The following is a 16124-nucleotide window of genomic DNA, read 5'->3' on the forward strand; positions in this document are numbered from 1 at the left end:
GAGGGCTCTGTACCAATCAAAGGCTGTTTATCCTGACTTAAGTCCTTGTGGTCTCCCAGGTTCTGGCATGGGGTGTGTGTGTGGGGAAGAGGTATAGGGTGGGATCAGTTCTGAATCACAGATCTGTGAGTGGTCGGGAACAACAAATTCTCTATGCTCAGTCACTCCTTTGTGTGATGTTCCCTCGAATTCATAAGGTTCCTCAGGGCTCATCTTTTAAAATGTAAATGAGGATCATTAGAATGGTGAGAAGCCAACTCAATATAAAATTCCCCAGTACTGATACGTGCAAGTATGCCTTGGTAGGAAATCATGCAGTGATGCACTCAAATAATGTAAGACTTTGCTGAGAACCTTCTTTCTGCTCAGCTCAGTAATATGAAAAGTTCCTAAAATCCAATGTATACCAGCCATCTTGAGCTAAAGGGAATGTCAGGAAATGCTATTTGATTCCCAAGGTATTAAGCAGATCCCTTGTTCTGTAGAAATTACCTGCTCAGAACAAGTAAAGTGGTGTCTCCATAAATCAGTGCTGTATCCCTGTTTATTTTCTATATTCCTTTTAGAGAGCAACAACAGCAGTCATCAGAGGGCACAGCACTTCCTGAGGAGTAATGATTTTCTTGGTTCTTCAGCTGCTCCTTAGATCATTAACTGGTCACTAATCCACAAGAAGTGTCCTGTTTTGTGCCTGTTGTCATACGAGTTACCTTGACTAACGATTTTAAACTTACCTATCTTCTTCCTTGGAAAAAAACAGAGTCCTCTCTGTATCCAAACTGTCCAGCTCTCTTGATGGCTCTACCTCATTCTTTGATTGTTTTTCCTCACTGTAAGGAAATAAACTCATTAGTTGAAAGATGATGCTTAAGTCATTTTTGACTCCTAAATTGGCATTAATACAGAACTGCTAGTATGTACTTATCTTGGACTTGCTCCACTGGGAAGCTAGCACATAATGCATAATCCTTACCTTTACAAACTCTTTTTATTTTTAAGGAGAAGGCTGAAGTCACCCACAAGATTCGGAGAAGTGATAATTGGCATGCTTCACAAAAATGGAGCAGGATGCTCAGTTTCTTCAAATTACTTATGATTTAAGCAGAAATAAACCCCTCATTCAGTCTTAGAAGACAATAGCCCAATTCTCCATTCCTAGTTACTCTAATTAGCAATTAAGAGAGGAAATGCCAGAAGCAGTAGAGAACATGTCGATTCTTGCTTTTACAGGTGAAGGAGGCCAAAAAATGGAAAATTTGAAAGGATTACTTTGATTATGGATCATAATTTAAACTTTTCCATGAAAACTTTGCCAAAATACCACATCAAATTAATTTGTGAATCTGGCAGCCAGTATGGCAAGAAGGTCATCTTTAGTCATACTGGCAAAAGGAAAGTCTTAAGTCAGCAGTGCCAAACAAATTTTCTTCCTGCTTTTTATGTAGTTTAACAGTTAATAAGCACAGATTTTGTAATAACATGTCATTCCATAGTGCCAAGTCTGATGATTTGTATATGATTCTATAAATGTTATGAGGTTTTCTTACAGTTTCCGATCCTGGACTTTTTATGACCATATGAGCATCTTAGCTGCTCTTTTTTATTTTCTGGTGGTTTTTTGTTTAGTTCTTTTTTGTGGCTTGTTTTGTGTGTGTGTGTGTGTGTGTGTGTGTGTATGGGCTTTTTTTCAAGAAAACCTAAGATTCAAGTCATTTTCATTGTGACAAAAAGCTGAAAATTACAAACTCCAAAGCTATGCCTGCAGAAGAATACTCTGAAAATCTTAACTGATTTAATGTCAGTCCCATGTTTTTAAGTTTGACTTATCGTTATCAAGGCTTGTGGCTGATAATACTGCCTTGTGATGGCTGTTTTCCTTGAAAAGATACAGAGGTTTGAACCAGGCATCTCCAAATCTAGGAGAAGCAGACAATGCTACACGTGGGGATATTCTAAATATTACTGTGTAGAATCTGGAGCTGACAGAATTCCAACAGGCTTTTATGTGGACTGTGCAAAATAGAAATGATCTTTATGAAACTATGGCACTGATGTTTTAAGTATGAGAACCAGCAGTAACACAGGATGCACAAAGCACTGAGCCCCATAAAAAACTGTTTTGGTTAATAGCAGTCCTTTTGACGCTGACAATATTACTCTCTTAATCACTTAGGTGAGAAATTTTGAGTCTGAATATTTTTTATGGCTTATTTTTCATCACTTACTTATCTCTTCCATCCAAATAGTTATGTTTATACCTGAATGCTATTAAATTTGTGTAGATTAGGAAAGGACACCAGAACCCACAGATTAACTTCAGGATCTGAGTGCTTGTAGACATGTCTCCCCACCATATTTTTGTCAGGAAGGCCTGAAAATCAAGAAAACAAGAGATGGCTTTAACAACAAAAACCCATACTTGCAGATGAAGTGCATCTATGTTCTGTGACTCCTAAGACAGTGAATGGTCTGGAAACCTCGAGAGCAGGCACACCTTCAGAGCAAACAGGTGCTCTGCACTTCCTTCTGCAGATATTGAGTATGCAAAGAGTTATTAAGAGACCAGTGGAAAGGACAGCAAGTCAAATGGAATTAAGCAACATCTGTAGTACTAAAAAAGTGCAAGTCAGGCACTGGGAACTAAAAGCACCATCACTCTTAATTTGGCTTTGTGTGTGCAGGGAGAACTCAGGTTGCGAGAGCAAAGCTGAATAGTAATTTGATTTAACTTTTTTTCAATGAGTTCTTTCTTGAATCTGAACACGGAGTTACCTCACATCTTGGAGCAGCTTCATCGTGCCCCAGGCAGATTTACAGTGCTTTTCTGATGCTTCTCTGTGAGCAAGGAAGGAATAAAAAGCAAAAAGCACACAAGAGATTAAAGGCTAAACCTTCTCAGCACACTGGTCTGTGGGCCAGCTGGATGAAAGGGTGGGGAAAGGGGGAACTGTGTTGCTTTGGCAAGGACATGGTATAATATCCTCTTCGTATGATGCTAGGGAGAGAGTCCCTTCTCCAAAGAGTGGCTCTTAGGGGAACACATTTCATGGTGTTGCTCAGTTGCTGTGCTATTCTCTTCTGTGTCCAACTTAAAGCCCCAGGGGTATATAAAACTTACCTGGACACCGTCATGTGCAAAGAAAGACTTTGCATCTGCTTCTGTAGCGAGCTGAAGGCAGGTGGTTCTGCTCCAGTACTGATTTTTCCTCACCAACAGAGCAAATGCTCTCTCCTCACTGTTGTGGTAGCATTCACTAAACAGTTCTGTCAAATGAAGGAAACCGAGAGAAACAGATCTTGTCATTTAAAAGAATAATTAAAAAAAAAAAAAAGTAAGGCAAGAGGGCAACGTGTGTAGGATGCAGCACAGTGGCAGCAAACCCTGAGCACTGCCAGATGCTCATTGCTACACCAGAGACTTCTGCAAAGCTGCTGTAAAGAGCCTGAGAGAGCTCAGAGGAGGTGGGAGGGAGAGAGGAAGGATGCTGGACACAATAACTCACCACAGCTTTATGCTTGTGTGTACATGTGTTGGGGCAGAGGGTAGATGAAACAAATTTGCCTTGGTGAAAAAAAATAACTGTAATTTTAAAATTGCATCTAGTTACAGAAAAAATGAGTAAATATCTCGGTACTTTCCTTTTACCTCTTTCTATCTGCATGCTCTCTTCTCCACACGGGGCCTCTGACAGGTCTGGAGTTTGGGTTTGTGTGTTTTTTTGTTAGGTTGATTTGGTTTTTGTTGGTTTTAGTTTGTTTTTTTGATTTGTTCTGTATTTTGGGTTTTTTGTGGAGCTTTTTGGGTTTTGGGGGTTTTTTTGGTTTGGGTTTTTTTTTTTGTTTTTTTTGGTTTTTTTTTTTTTTTTTTTTTTTTTTTTTTTTTTTTTTTTTTTTTTTTTTTTTTTTTTTTTTTTTTTTTTTTTTTTTTTTTTTTTTTTTTTTTTTTTTTTTTTTTTTTTTTTTTTTTTTTTTTTGGTTTTTTTTTTTTTTTTTTCTTTTTTTTCCTTTCATCTTCAGACAGCATAAGCAATGTCTTGGAAACATGTCAATATTTGTTACAGTCTCTCCTCTGTAGCTGATTCATGTGGAGCTTTAGGTAATATCAAGCAAAACTGTATCTCTTGGGTGATCCACTTACACTTTGAAGGATGAGTTGCCATGCTGTCTCCACTCTCCTGACTAAACAAAAGGAGCAGCTCAGCTTTGGCTTGTAGACAACAAATCCTTTTTTAAGACGGAGGTATTTGACTTCAAATAATATTAGACGTGCTAGGGTATTATGGCATAGTTGTTTCCAGAGAAACTGGTCCTAGAGCTTAGAAACTAGGATAAACAGTCCAAAAAAGTCACGATTTACTCATTAGCCAAGATCTGGCTTCTTGTGTCTGTTTCATTCTACTGATTCACTTGATTATCTCAGTACCTAAGCCAGCCTACATCTTGTTACACTGTGAGGGCTGGAGAAAGGATCAAGTGCACTTAAAATAAGCCGATATATAGACATCTTTTGGAGTTGATGTGGTATTTATCATTCTTAAAGAAAGTTTGTTTATGCAATATTGATAGCATTATCCGGGCCAGAAGTTAAAATTGAGGATCTGATCTAATACTTATCAAAGCCAAGGAGCAGATTGCTGGATTAGGCCCTGTAATTCCATGACTAAATTACTTGAGTCCTGTGATTATACAAGAACCTGATTCGTAATTTTTGTAAATAATAATAGCCCTGTGACAAGAAGGGAAAATGTGATCTGCGTATAAATACTGTAGCAACGCCTGCATGAGCCTTCAGCTGCTTGATATACAAGCTTCAAGGGAGAGGAGCCTCTGCATTTGTTAGTGTGTGGCATATTTTAAAGCCCTCTGTTAACAGCAGTTCTGCCCTCAGGTATGAGTTGGACTGAAGTCAGATCAGCAGAGAAGGTTGTGTGCAGACATCTGTTTCTAAACCAGGCAAAGGGGAAAGGGCTCAGCGTTCCGGCATTGCAGATGCCTGGATGCTTTACTGCTGCAGGGAGGGGCAGCTTGTCTGCTGCAAAACCAGTCTGAGCCTCACTGCAGTTTGCAGTGCAGTTAGCCCTCTTCTGGGTGAGGTAATCTCAAATTATTTTTAGCAGCAATGACAAACCTTAAAACTTGTTGCTTTAGTGGCCCTTACAGAGCAAGCTTGATATTGCAGGAAAACTGGGCTGCTGTGAGCCTGGATGCATTTTGTTTATTCTATCTTCCACATCACTCTAACACACCTTGTACTAAGATCAGACACTTAAAATATCAACAAGCAGAAGAAAAGTAATTTCTTCCATGCATCTCAGGGGCCAGTCTCGGATTAGTGATTTTTCCAAAATGATTGGGTTTGTAGTCTTTCTGTGGTATCTGAATGTTTGGGACTGCCTGTGCTGCAAGGCTGTTAAATTATTCATGAGAGTTGACCTTTTAAAACTCAAACAGTATTTTTTTCACTTGCTTGCCTTCCAATGGCAGTTACTTCTTAAATTTTCTATGCCATTCAAAAGATGCCATTACTTACCAACAGCGAGCTGCTCATACTTGGCCTCTTTCATTATACAGGCTGCTTTGGTCTCGGTCTCCAGGCGGGACATCTCTTTAAGGATCTTGCAGGCTGCCAGAGCTGAAGCTACACCCTCCTGCCCCTGTAGAATTGAAAGGAGTGCTGCTGTCACCCTTCACTGGAGGGCATCTTTGAATGGGGGAGACTCCACTAAGGAGCACATCTAACAACAACAAAAAATTCGTACATATTTCCCCTCCCAAGAAAAATTTTCCCTCAAAAATCTGGTCTTTGAAAGTCCAGAATGCTGATTGAAATGACAGTTTTTGTGACTGAGAATTGAAAACCACATACTTTGGATGTCCTTCCCCTAGTAGTGTTTGAGGCCAGGTCAACTGGGGCATTGAGCAAAGTGGTCTAGTGGGAGGGCCCATGGCAGAGGGTTTGGCACTGGTTGATCTTTAAGGTCACTTTCAACCCAAAATGCTGTGATTCTGTATTGGTAGTTCTTCTGCCTTCCAAGGCTGGAGACTTCTGGGTACAGGCCCTTACAGAGGCCTGATTTGGGGTAGCAAAGACTAGAAAGGAGAATAATGTGCTATGGAAATAGAGCAATACGGTCTCACAGTGCTGAGATACCTTCAGCATGGCTGTGCTGAGACCCTGCATAAGGATGAAGAGAAAGGAGAGAGCACAGCTGGCAGAGGCACAACAGTGGCACTAAGCAGAGACGTGCCTTCTGGTCACAGGGCTCCACAAACACGACGCCCTGCAAGGTGCTGATGCACACGCACACACACTCGCAGCCTGAAGAGCTGTGCTGCAGTTTGTCCCTCCCCATGACTCTCCCCATGCCAGATGCATTCCTCTGGAAGATCAGGGATGGGAATCTGACAGTTGTCTCACTCTGTGGGGGCAGGGAGGCTCACAGATGCAGGAGACAGGGCCTCGGTTGTGAAGGGTTGTAAAACAGCAGCCAATTATGCCAGCTTGAAGCTCAGCCTTTGAGAGCATGATGCTGTTGTTTCCGACACATAGAGCACGTAAGCTAAGGACGCTTCACTGCACCATCTTCCCTCCCATCCCGCTTGGACCCAGTCAATTGGCCTATTGTAGAAGGCATAAAATCTGTGCCTGAGAGTGTTGAGTCATCAGGAGCAGGGAAGGGAGGGCTGACTCTGCAGCAGAGGTTCAGGCTGTGCTGATTTACACCTGCTGCTGCTCTGCCCACCCTCCATCAGACCCTCTGGCCTTCACTGGCATGAGCCATGCAGAGATGAAAAGCCCTATAAAGGCTGCCTCTCGTATTTTGGAAACAAACCTATCTGTCATCTGAGCTGCGAGGCTGAGCAAAAAAAGGTCTCGTAAACTTGAAATACGTTAATATTTCACCTGGAGCAGCTACAGCTCAAAGCTTACCATAGCCCAGAAATAGTTTGCCATCTTGTGCCGGTTTTGAAGTACTGCCCATACAAACAAATCCCTCCAAGGATTTTCGCTTTTCTGGTTCATATCCAAGGGTCCAGGTAATCGCTTTGTATTAATTTTATCCTGAAATATGGTTTGTAGAAATTAAAACGTGCTTTGCAGCCTCATTCCATGCAAATGACATGATCTAAGCTGCTCTTGGCCTTGCCAGCTACTTCTTCTTTTGATTTTTTTTTTCTTTTCTGTAGGACTAAGTGGTAATTATCTCATTCTGTACTGAGTCAAAGGACCCTTGTGTCCCCTATACAACTCAATACATGTGAGAACATTCTGGATGAAATGGTGACTCCACTGAAGCCGATGGTAAAGTTCTCATTGACTTTATTAAGGCCAGGGTTTCGCCGCTAGTGTGTAATATCAGACAAGACAAACCTGTGATTAACTAATCTGAGCTTGCTTTCAATTATATTTGACTCTGCTTGACTGCCACAGAGGACATGGTTTCAGAGAAGAGGGAACAAAAGGCATTTTATTTCAACAGAAATAAATCTCACCCAGGCCCTGTACAGTGCAAGAGCAGAGTGCGTCAATACCCCTTTTTAGGCATTCCTTTGAGAAACCTTTCACTTGCACAGGGAGCAGTTTAAGTAGAACACTGCTTATTCCTTTAGCGCTTGATAAAAAATTGTCCAGAGGAAGTGTAGCCACTTAGGTCAAGTTCTAAGTATTTTTTTTTAAAACTGCCTTTATATCTGTTGTGTGAATTTGAAGCAGCCAGAGTAGACTTCTTCTTAACAAAAGAAGTTTTTTGTGAGAATATAGTTTTCGAATTATGGAATTCTCTTCAAATTTATTTTAACGGCATTTTTTGGGGGGGTTGGGAGTGGGTTTCTTCAGTTTGTAGTGAGCTATTTAATAAATTGAATTGCATTGAAAACCTTGCAGGTGACAAAGACATCCTAAAAGTCTCACCTGTCTTTGTAACGACTAGCTCCTAAATTGGAACAACATGCACAATTTAGCAGCAGTGACACTGGTGTGCCAGTACTGTTGCCAATGATAGCTGGATTGAGCCACTGTTGGGAAGCAGCCATGGGAAGAAGCTTTTAAAGGAAAAAAGGGGGCGTGATCTGGTATCTGAACTGGGCCTTATTTACAGCACTTGGCTTTAGCTCACTTACTGCCAAAAGCCAAAAAGGCAAGTGCGATTCTGGGGCAAATTTTTATTTCTGTGAAATTTGTAAAGCTGGAGTCTTCTTAATGACTGCAGAGGTGTTATGCCAGGTTGTCTGTCCTTGCCAGTGAAGAAACCCTGACTAGATTCAAACTTACCTTTTCATACTATTAAATAATTTAGTGACTACAAAACAAAACAAAAGTGATTTAAGCTCTTGAGTGAGAAATTTTTTTTTAATAGTTTTTCATTTTAACAGTTTTAAGATGAAATTAGCATTGGCAAATACCAAATGGCTTAATTGTTTAGTTTGTCTAAAACTAAATATTAATGAAATTTCTCTATATGTCTTTGTTTTGAAATCATGCATCCAAATTTATTCTCAATGCTTTTTCAAGAACTTTGTTACTTAGGAGCTTCAATATTAAATATACTGTCAAAGTGCAAAAGTGATGATGTATCTGTGGCACGGTTGTGTGCTACAGACATTTCACAGATGTACCCATATCATGTTATCCTTGTCACGTGTTGGCCAGCGTGCTTGCCAGGGCCACTTCACACAACCATTCTTAATTCTTGCTGTGTGTATGTCACTCAGTAACAAGATTATAATGATCTAAAGGCAAACCAGCGACAACTGCATATTGCTGAATATCTAGTCCACCCATATACAGTATAAAGCTGGGACTAGTTTCATGTATAAAGATTACCATTTTCAGACGTGGGACTGAAAATGTCCATTGCCTGCTTTTCTTTCTCCTGGAAAATACTGCCTTTCAAATACTTCTACTTGAAGTTCTGTATGAGAAATGCAGACTATTTCTATGTCTAATAAAAAGTGAGTATGTGAAATACAGGGGCCTCTGTAGATTGTGAAACAAAGGCTACATCTTAGCAGTAGTTCAAGGTGCAGTGAAACCTTGCATAAAACCCCATGTGCAGAGGCGGGGAAAGAGGCATCACAAGCTATCTTTGAAATTACTTTATTTTCCTTTTTTAATTTTGAAATTAAAATATCAAACTGTCTCAAATGTGATAATAATTGACTTAAAAAAAGGAATGAGAAACTGAAGTGACTATTCTGCCACCTTCCCTGCCCCACCCCCAAAGGCTAGACTTAGTTAAGATTGTTCAAATTGTAAATTGGAGTAGAACAGAAATACAATGTAAAGTTGTGACTCACAGATTTTTTCTTGCCTCCATGTCTGAGGTCTTGATAGAAACCTTTGCATGCATCATGAAGAAAATCCCTGAGAACTCTAGAGACCTCACTGAGAGTGAAGAGTGGGCAGATCTCCTTCTGCTCATTTTCGTGTTGACCAGTGAGCCCTGCCAAGGTCAGCTTGTTTTCTTCGTGTTTCTTCATAAGAAGTTCATAGAGGAGACATTTCTGAGAAATGGAACAGTAGAGTCGCTGCAGACGACTGTAGGTCAGGAATTCATGTATGTTAGCCCCGTTGTCAATAAATAATTTTACGAATTCTGGTTTGTCATTGACCAGGGCATCCATCATCACTTCCTCGAGGTCACAGGACTACATTGATGAAGGGAGAAAAAAAACCAACAAAACAAATAGGGAGTTTTTTGGGGTAATCATGGCTGGATGACAAGAGAGGTAAGATTTAACACGGGGACATGCGCATTTTGTCTTCCACCAGGTCAGCAGTGGGTACAATGAGAAAGGGGTAGAACCGTCTTGATTTTTCTGTGATAAAATGTCTGTGGCAGCATTAACGTTCAAACATCAGCACGAGTAGCCTGCTGTAGGACTTGTGGTGATAATGGGTACCCACTGCACTGGGTATTTATACAGCAGTTGAAAACAGTGATATTCTTCCTACCACCTTCTAACAGTAGTATCTTCCTGTTCTTGTGCTTTTAAGCTTTGGGTTGTTTGCTTTAAAGACCTATTACAGAAGGGGGAGAAAGATTCTTGCCCCCACAGAGCTCAAGAAAGAGATCATGACTGCTGAATTATTCCTCTGTACTTAATCATTTTTATATAGGGGGCCCTACAGACAAGCAGCCTCAGGAAGCATACTACTGCTACCCAATCTCTTAGTGGAGCGTGCAGTAAGGTAGCGTTAAAAACTGAGGCCATATTTTGGGATGTTCCATTGTCCTGTACACATTGGATTATACACTGATGGTCCTGTAAGACAATAAAACCTGATACCTTCCACTCCACGTCACCATTGAATATTTCACTTTTAGCAATGTCAACTCTATTCCAGGCCACCGCCAGCTTCAGTTCATCCAGATATTCTTGGGCCTCCTGACTCTGACTTTTGCAGGCTGGCAAAAATAGCAAAGGCAAATAAACTCAGTACTTTACACTTATGTTACATTTAATATAGTATTGTTATTTTGATTAGCAATACAAGCTCTCCTTCAGCTATCACAAATCTATGAGTTGCTTAGCCAGGAAGTCTTTACAGTGGTTTTTTCCCAAATTAATAAATATTAATATTCAAATATACTATTTTTTTTTTCTAGCAAAATTCTCTATTAAACCATTAAGTTTAAATGGCTGCTCAATTTTAAGAGGGACCCTGGCCTGTAGAAAGCAGGGGACAGGACTGGCTGTTGTTTCTGCCTTGTTTCAATTAGCACACTAGGAATAGATTGTCTTAACCCCCCTACCATGCTAAATTTAGGCTAACGCAAACCATTAAGGTAACAGGAACTGAAATAGGTGGCAGCGCAAGTAACGTCTTCTTCCGGAAGATACAGGGGAGATTTCTTATAAGAGAAATTGGTTATTTCTGGAACTAAGGCCATTCTTGTCTTTTGTTTTTGTTTTCTTGTTGGATTTTTTTAAATGGTTTGTAACTGGAAAATATACCGCTCCAATATATTTCAGTTCTTCTGTAACCTCTACTACTACAAGAAGCAAGTGTTGAAATAAAGGAGCAATTAAACTAGTATCATACAATTCATGAGATTTAAAAGCAAACAGTAGTTTAAAGCAAGGTTACAAGAGATATGGTAACTACCATAGTTAATTTGTCAATAAACAAACAAAAGAACAGTGCATAAAAAATTAAATCTGATCCAACAGCCAACTGAACTTGCACTGGAAAAAAGTGAAGTATACTTATGGCATAGAAGAAGTCAAATAGAACAAGTATTACACTGTGCTGTTTTTACTGTTCTTACCTTTTACTAAAGCTTTTAAAATGACTGTGTCTAGTTCTTCTGAACCTTCTTGCTCAAAACTGTGCAGAGTTAAAAGATGCTGGTGTGAAATAATATTTTGAATCTGTTGGGAGTGGAAACAAAAGCCATTTTACACATCATCCTACTGCTATATATTAGTGCCCAAGAGCCCAGTGAAGATCACCCAGGCCTTATTTCCCAAAAACTTACATTCTAATTGTAAAACTGAGGTTTGGCAAGAAGACAAACATTAATAAAGTCCTAAGGCAAGGAGGGAGTTACTGCCTTTTTCTAAGTCACCTAGCAGGATAGGAGGAATCAGAATGTGAATATCCTGACAACCAGAGCAGTGCTTTAATTAGAAGATCCTTCCTTAACTCACATTCTTATTTGACTCATAATCATGCTATAGCCAGCCAGTTTTGTTTTATCTCATCCTGATTTGACATTTAAGTTTTGCTCTCAGAGTTGTTTATTCAAAAGCATAGTCTCTAACTCTTCTTTCAGTAAAAGTTCTCAAATATTGATATATACAGCAGGCTTCTCTTTCCTTCTGCTCTTCTATTTATTGAGTTTTCTTTCTCACAGTGCAGCTGCACTGAGACTTTCTGAGCGTCTGGCAACATTGTTTCTATATGCCTTTCATCCCCTTTTGTTAGTAATCTGGCAAAGGTCTTCCTAATGAATTAGTATGTGGAACTTTTAAACTTTAAAGCTAAGGATTACAGCAGGGACTGCAAAGAATAAGTAGCGGACCAGGTCAGGTAAACTTAGTTTATCACAGGGGCACACAATGCTCTTAAGTTTTCATATAAAGATGATTTCAAAGTGTTGGTTTTTTTTTTTTCTAAAATGCTTATGGATAGTGGTTTAAGTCCAGCAATTTCTATACAAAGAGTAAGGAAGATCTGTGAATCTGCTTTGTCCTTCTTTTTTTAAGAACAATAATATTTTAAGAGCAAGCAACTGACAATAGATAGGATAATTTCTAAACACACTTCATTCTATTTAATTTATTCATGCTTATCCACAACTAGGTTTCCATTTAACAGCTGTAGATCGTGAATTAGGTCTCTTCTGTAACAGCTGCACAAGCTCCACAGCTGTGGATATAAATAATGCTTCACGTCCTACAGAAGGACTGTGGAGTTCCTGGGTGCTGGCTGTTACTTGTGGAAATAACTGATGAAGGACAGAGCCCTAAGTGTTCAGCTGAATCACTAGGACAACAAAGTAGTTTGTATGATCAAATGACCACTTGATTTTTATGTTAGAGGGGTATCTTGTAGCACTAGTGTCAAAGCACTGGAGTACCCAAAACTTCTGAGCAGCTTCTTGCCAAACCTGTACTGAACGGGCTACAAAAGCTACAAATGTTAGGAGAGCTCACTGTTAGCGTCCACTGAAGAATGTCCTTCCTCAAGAAGCTTTCTGCAGGGAATTTCTCCTTAAATTGCTTTTCAACAGCTTCTGGTATGATAAGCTGTGGGTCATTCATGAATTCAGCTAAGATATCAGCTGTGCCTCCAGACCCCGCTAAGATAAGCCAGGGAGCAGAATTTTCCAAACCGCTGCAAACTCTCTGTAGTTTAAAAAGTACATTTTCAGAATTCACATATGGAAAGAAAATGTTTTTCAAAAGAAGAGCTTCTAGCAAACTAGGATTAAACGTGTATTTAAACCAGATTCACTATGGAATCAGTCCAATCCTCTAAGCCATTATGATTTTTCAGATTCTGCAGCAGGTCATCTATGTATAGGCCCCTGACTAGGCTTCTTTTCATGACACATCTGCTGGGTAGCTAAGCAACCTGATTTGGACAAACAATGGATAAAATTTCTTTGACCCCGACTTTCGCCCCACACCCCCAAGTCTGTGTTTCAGCACATTCAAGTGCAAGAGTAGCTCTATACAGAAATTACTAGCAGGCTTTTTGGTGCAGCATCTTTTTCTGTCTGCTACACCTGGCAAAGATGTGCTGAAAGTAAGGAATTTGCCTGTGAGAATAAAACATTGGGCTACAGGAAAAAAACACTGAATCATAGCAACTACAAGAGTTAAAGGCTATTAATTCTGTTACTTGTGCAATTAGAATGAGTCAGGCAGGTTGTTGAGAGAAGAAAGCAGAGACCATGGCATCATAATTGTGACAATGACTATTTGCTGCCAGTCTTTTTCTTCCTCTGGAGTTATGCAAGACTCAGTTCAGTTGCGGTGCAGTTTTTTCTCTAATTTCAGTGTTGAGGGTTTTTTGAGTTTTATAAAACTGTCGTAGTCTTTGGTGTGTATCATGTAACTTGTAATTTAAAAGACTGATGTTGTAAAAAAGTGTGACCAGTTATCCCTTCCCAGCAACTTCAGCCAGTCACCTTTGGTCGCCAAGTCACGTTGTTCTCTAAAACTTTGAACAGAGGATTTATATGTCATAATATGTGGTTTTTCTAATCCAAAGATATAGGAAACACTGCAATATTTAGCTTCTAGAAAGGAAGAACAAGAGATGACATAATCCTAGTTTAAACAGTGAGATTTTTAATACCAGTGTTTGTTTTAGTCAAGCTGAAAAAGTTATGACAAGATACAGGGACTGGAGACTGAAATCAGAAGAAATCACCAGAAATCAGTTGCTATTCTGAAAGAGGTTACCAGCTTGCATGGCACAGTCTCATCACCTGAAAACTTTAAATCATGGTTAAATTATGTCTCCCTAAAGGTACTGTAGGCAGAGAGTATTATTAAAACAAAAAAAAGTAAAACAGAAATCAAAGAGTAAAGCCTTGTTAACAGGCTCTTTAAGTTGTAAAACTACTCAGGAAAAAATTTCAGTCTGATCCTTCACTGAATAAGATTTGGGATTGCTAGCAGACAACACTCCAATCTGCTATCCTACAATGTTCTTTTGCTCAGTGGGACCAGGGCATTATTGTTTTAAATGGCATGTTTAGCAAACCTGGCCTTGTACTTCCTCTGAGCTCTGGGACAGGCAGTTGTCTCATTGTTGCTGGACAGCACTGAATGATTCATCCCTTTTTTGTATGTGTTCTCAAGTAATAGCACAGTATTTCTGTTTCACTAGAACTGGAGCTGGCTTCTGTGAGTTTGTTTTGGTTTTGGACTCTTTCTTCCCACTGTACAAGCTGGCAGTGGAAGCCTTAATGATCAGCTGGTTCTTATTAAGAAGGAAATATTTCTCCCAAACAAATACTGGCAAATTTAATATTAACAGAACTCAGTTCTTAATGGTGTATAGATGTGAAACTTGACTTTATGTAAAGTGCCAATAGATGTTTATCATCCAGCCAAATCTTCCATTAATTACTTGGCACCAGTTAATTTATTTTTCTAAAGTTGAAAACAGATTCTTACCTCAAGTGTGCCTGGTCCTCCATTCACCAATAAGCAAAGCACGGGGATCTCAATGCTACCCGTTCCTGTGAAAGAGATGGTTTAATTTTTAAAAAGGTTAATGGTTTTCACAAAGCTATTGCAGTTTTGCCGACCCCTCAAAAATACTTGTCCTCTTCCGTGCTGTTTTGGTGCCTACGTGAACCTGCAGAAGGCAGGCAATTGCAGAAGCAAGCGGGAAAGGAAGAGAATAACACCATCACCTATCAGACAGTGCACCTCAGCTGCACAATATGGATATTGGCATTTCTGTGTGTCATACCACTCTTGAATGTTTATGTTATTTATTTACTGCAAGGCTATCAGGTTATGGAGTAATGGAGCTGCATTAGGGTACAGGACAAGATTGTTATGTTTTCAGAGAGGCAGCTACCATTATTAACTGTATTAAGATACAGTGAGAAGTGAAAAGCTGTCAGTTCATCCCTGGTGTTATGCGTGTGTGGAAGGTGTAGAGGAATCCAGGAGAAAAGCCTTATAAAAGGAGGATTTAAGAATATGAAGAGGCTGATTGTGTAGACCAGCTACGATGAGATGAGTCAGATATGATTTGATAAGAACCATATACTCCTTATTATTCCAGTTAAACAGCTTAAAATTTCTTTCAGCACAGTCTAGTGTGGTGATTAATAATAACATAATTGGATACTTTTAAACGAAATGTTAATGAAATATTTAATATGTCATGGCAGCAGAAATGAGGTCAGCATCCCAGTCCTAAGACATCCTCGCATAGGGGCCCATGTGTTTTTAGATGGTTTATACTGTAAATGCTGTACTCTGTAATCCAAAGGTGACCACAGATTTGCCTGAAGGAGCTCAATTAAAACAGTAGCATCACGAGATGAATGCCTCTTTCAGCTGGAAGATAAAAGGCATTTGGTCCAAACATTTTGTTTGATGTTTCCCTTTGTAGATCTCCCAGAAATCTGTACAGATCTCTTCTTGTTTTGTCTCTTGTGGGATGACTACAAGAGATGATATTGAACTGAGCTGTAGCCAGGATGCGATTGGCAAGTAACCTAGTTTGTTTTAGTGAATGGCATAGCACTGTCATACCTCTCTGAGGTGGTGTTCTTTGAAGTGACCTCTGTGACTACACATTCCTCAAGGTATGATTGAAATATTCTTCATTTACCATAGATTTAGATAAAATTTAGCCAGAGGAGTGGCCAGTGTATTCTGACATTATGCTGGGAAGATGGAAAGTCCTTAATTGCAAAGAATATTTAGTGTATTTAAAAATATCCTCTAAAAGATTTCTAGGTGTTTTTTAAAATAGGGAAATTCTGCGTGACATTAATAAAGTGTTTTACTTCAGTAAAGTCATATAGCTTTGCTCAGCTTGTATATAAATGAGCTTAAATGAATGACATTGGTTTTGTTTATAGAAGATAACGCTGAATTCAGTATGTTCCAGTGAAATATTTGTCATATGAATCAGC

General features: G+C 39.4%; 1 protein-coding gene across 1 annotated transcript in view; it reads right to left on the bottom strand.

Moving 5' to 3' along the window:
- TRPM5 (transient receptor potential cation channel subfamily M member 5) overlaps nt 1-16124 on the bottom strand; it is a 39882-nt gene that overhangs the window by 16496 nt on the left and 7262 nt on the right. The window contains exons 5-14 of the mRNA XM_027888724.1: nt 14641-14705; nt 12664-12855; nt 11274-11376; nt 10291-10409; nt 9298-9648; nt 6932-7063; nt 5531-5654; nt 3119-3264; nt 2259-2371; nt 735-830 (exon numbers count right to left, since the gene is read on the bottom strand). Of these exons, the coding sequence (XP_027744525.1) occupies nt 735-830; nt 2259-2371; nt 3119-3264; nt 5531-5654; nt 6932-7063; nt 9298-9648; nt 10291-10409; nt 11274-11376; nt 12664-12855; nt 14641-14705 (1441 nt within the window). The remainder of the gene's footprint in view (nt 1-734; nt 831-2258; nt 2372-3118; nt 3265-5530; nt 5655-6931; nt 7064-9297; nt 9649-10290; nt 10410-11273; nt 11377-12663; nt 12856-14640; nt 14706-16124) is intronic.

This window comes from Empidonax traillii, unplaced genomic scaffold (assembly GCF_003031625.1).
Source record: "Empidonax traillii isolate 1590-97213 ecotype Southwest subspecies unplaced genomic scaffold, ASM303162v1 scaffold245:size1430315, whole genome shotgun sequence".
Taxonomy (NCBI): Eukaryota; Metazoa; Chordata; class Aves; order Passeriformes; family Tyrannidae; genus Empidonax; species Empidonax traillii.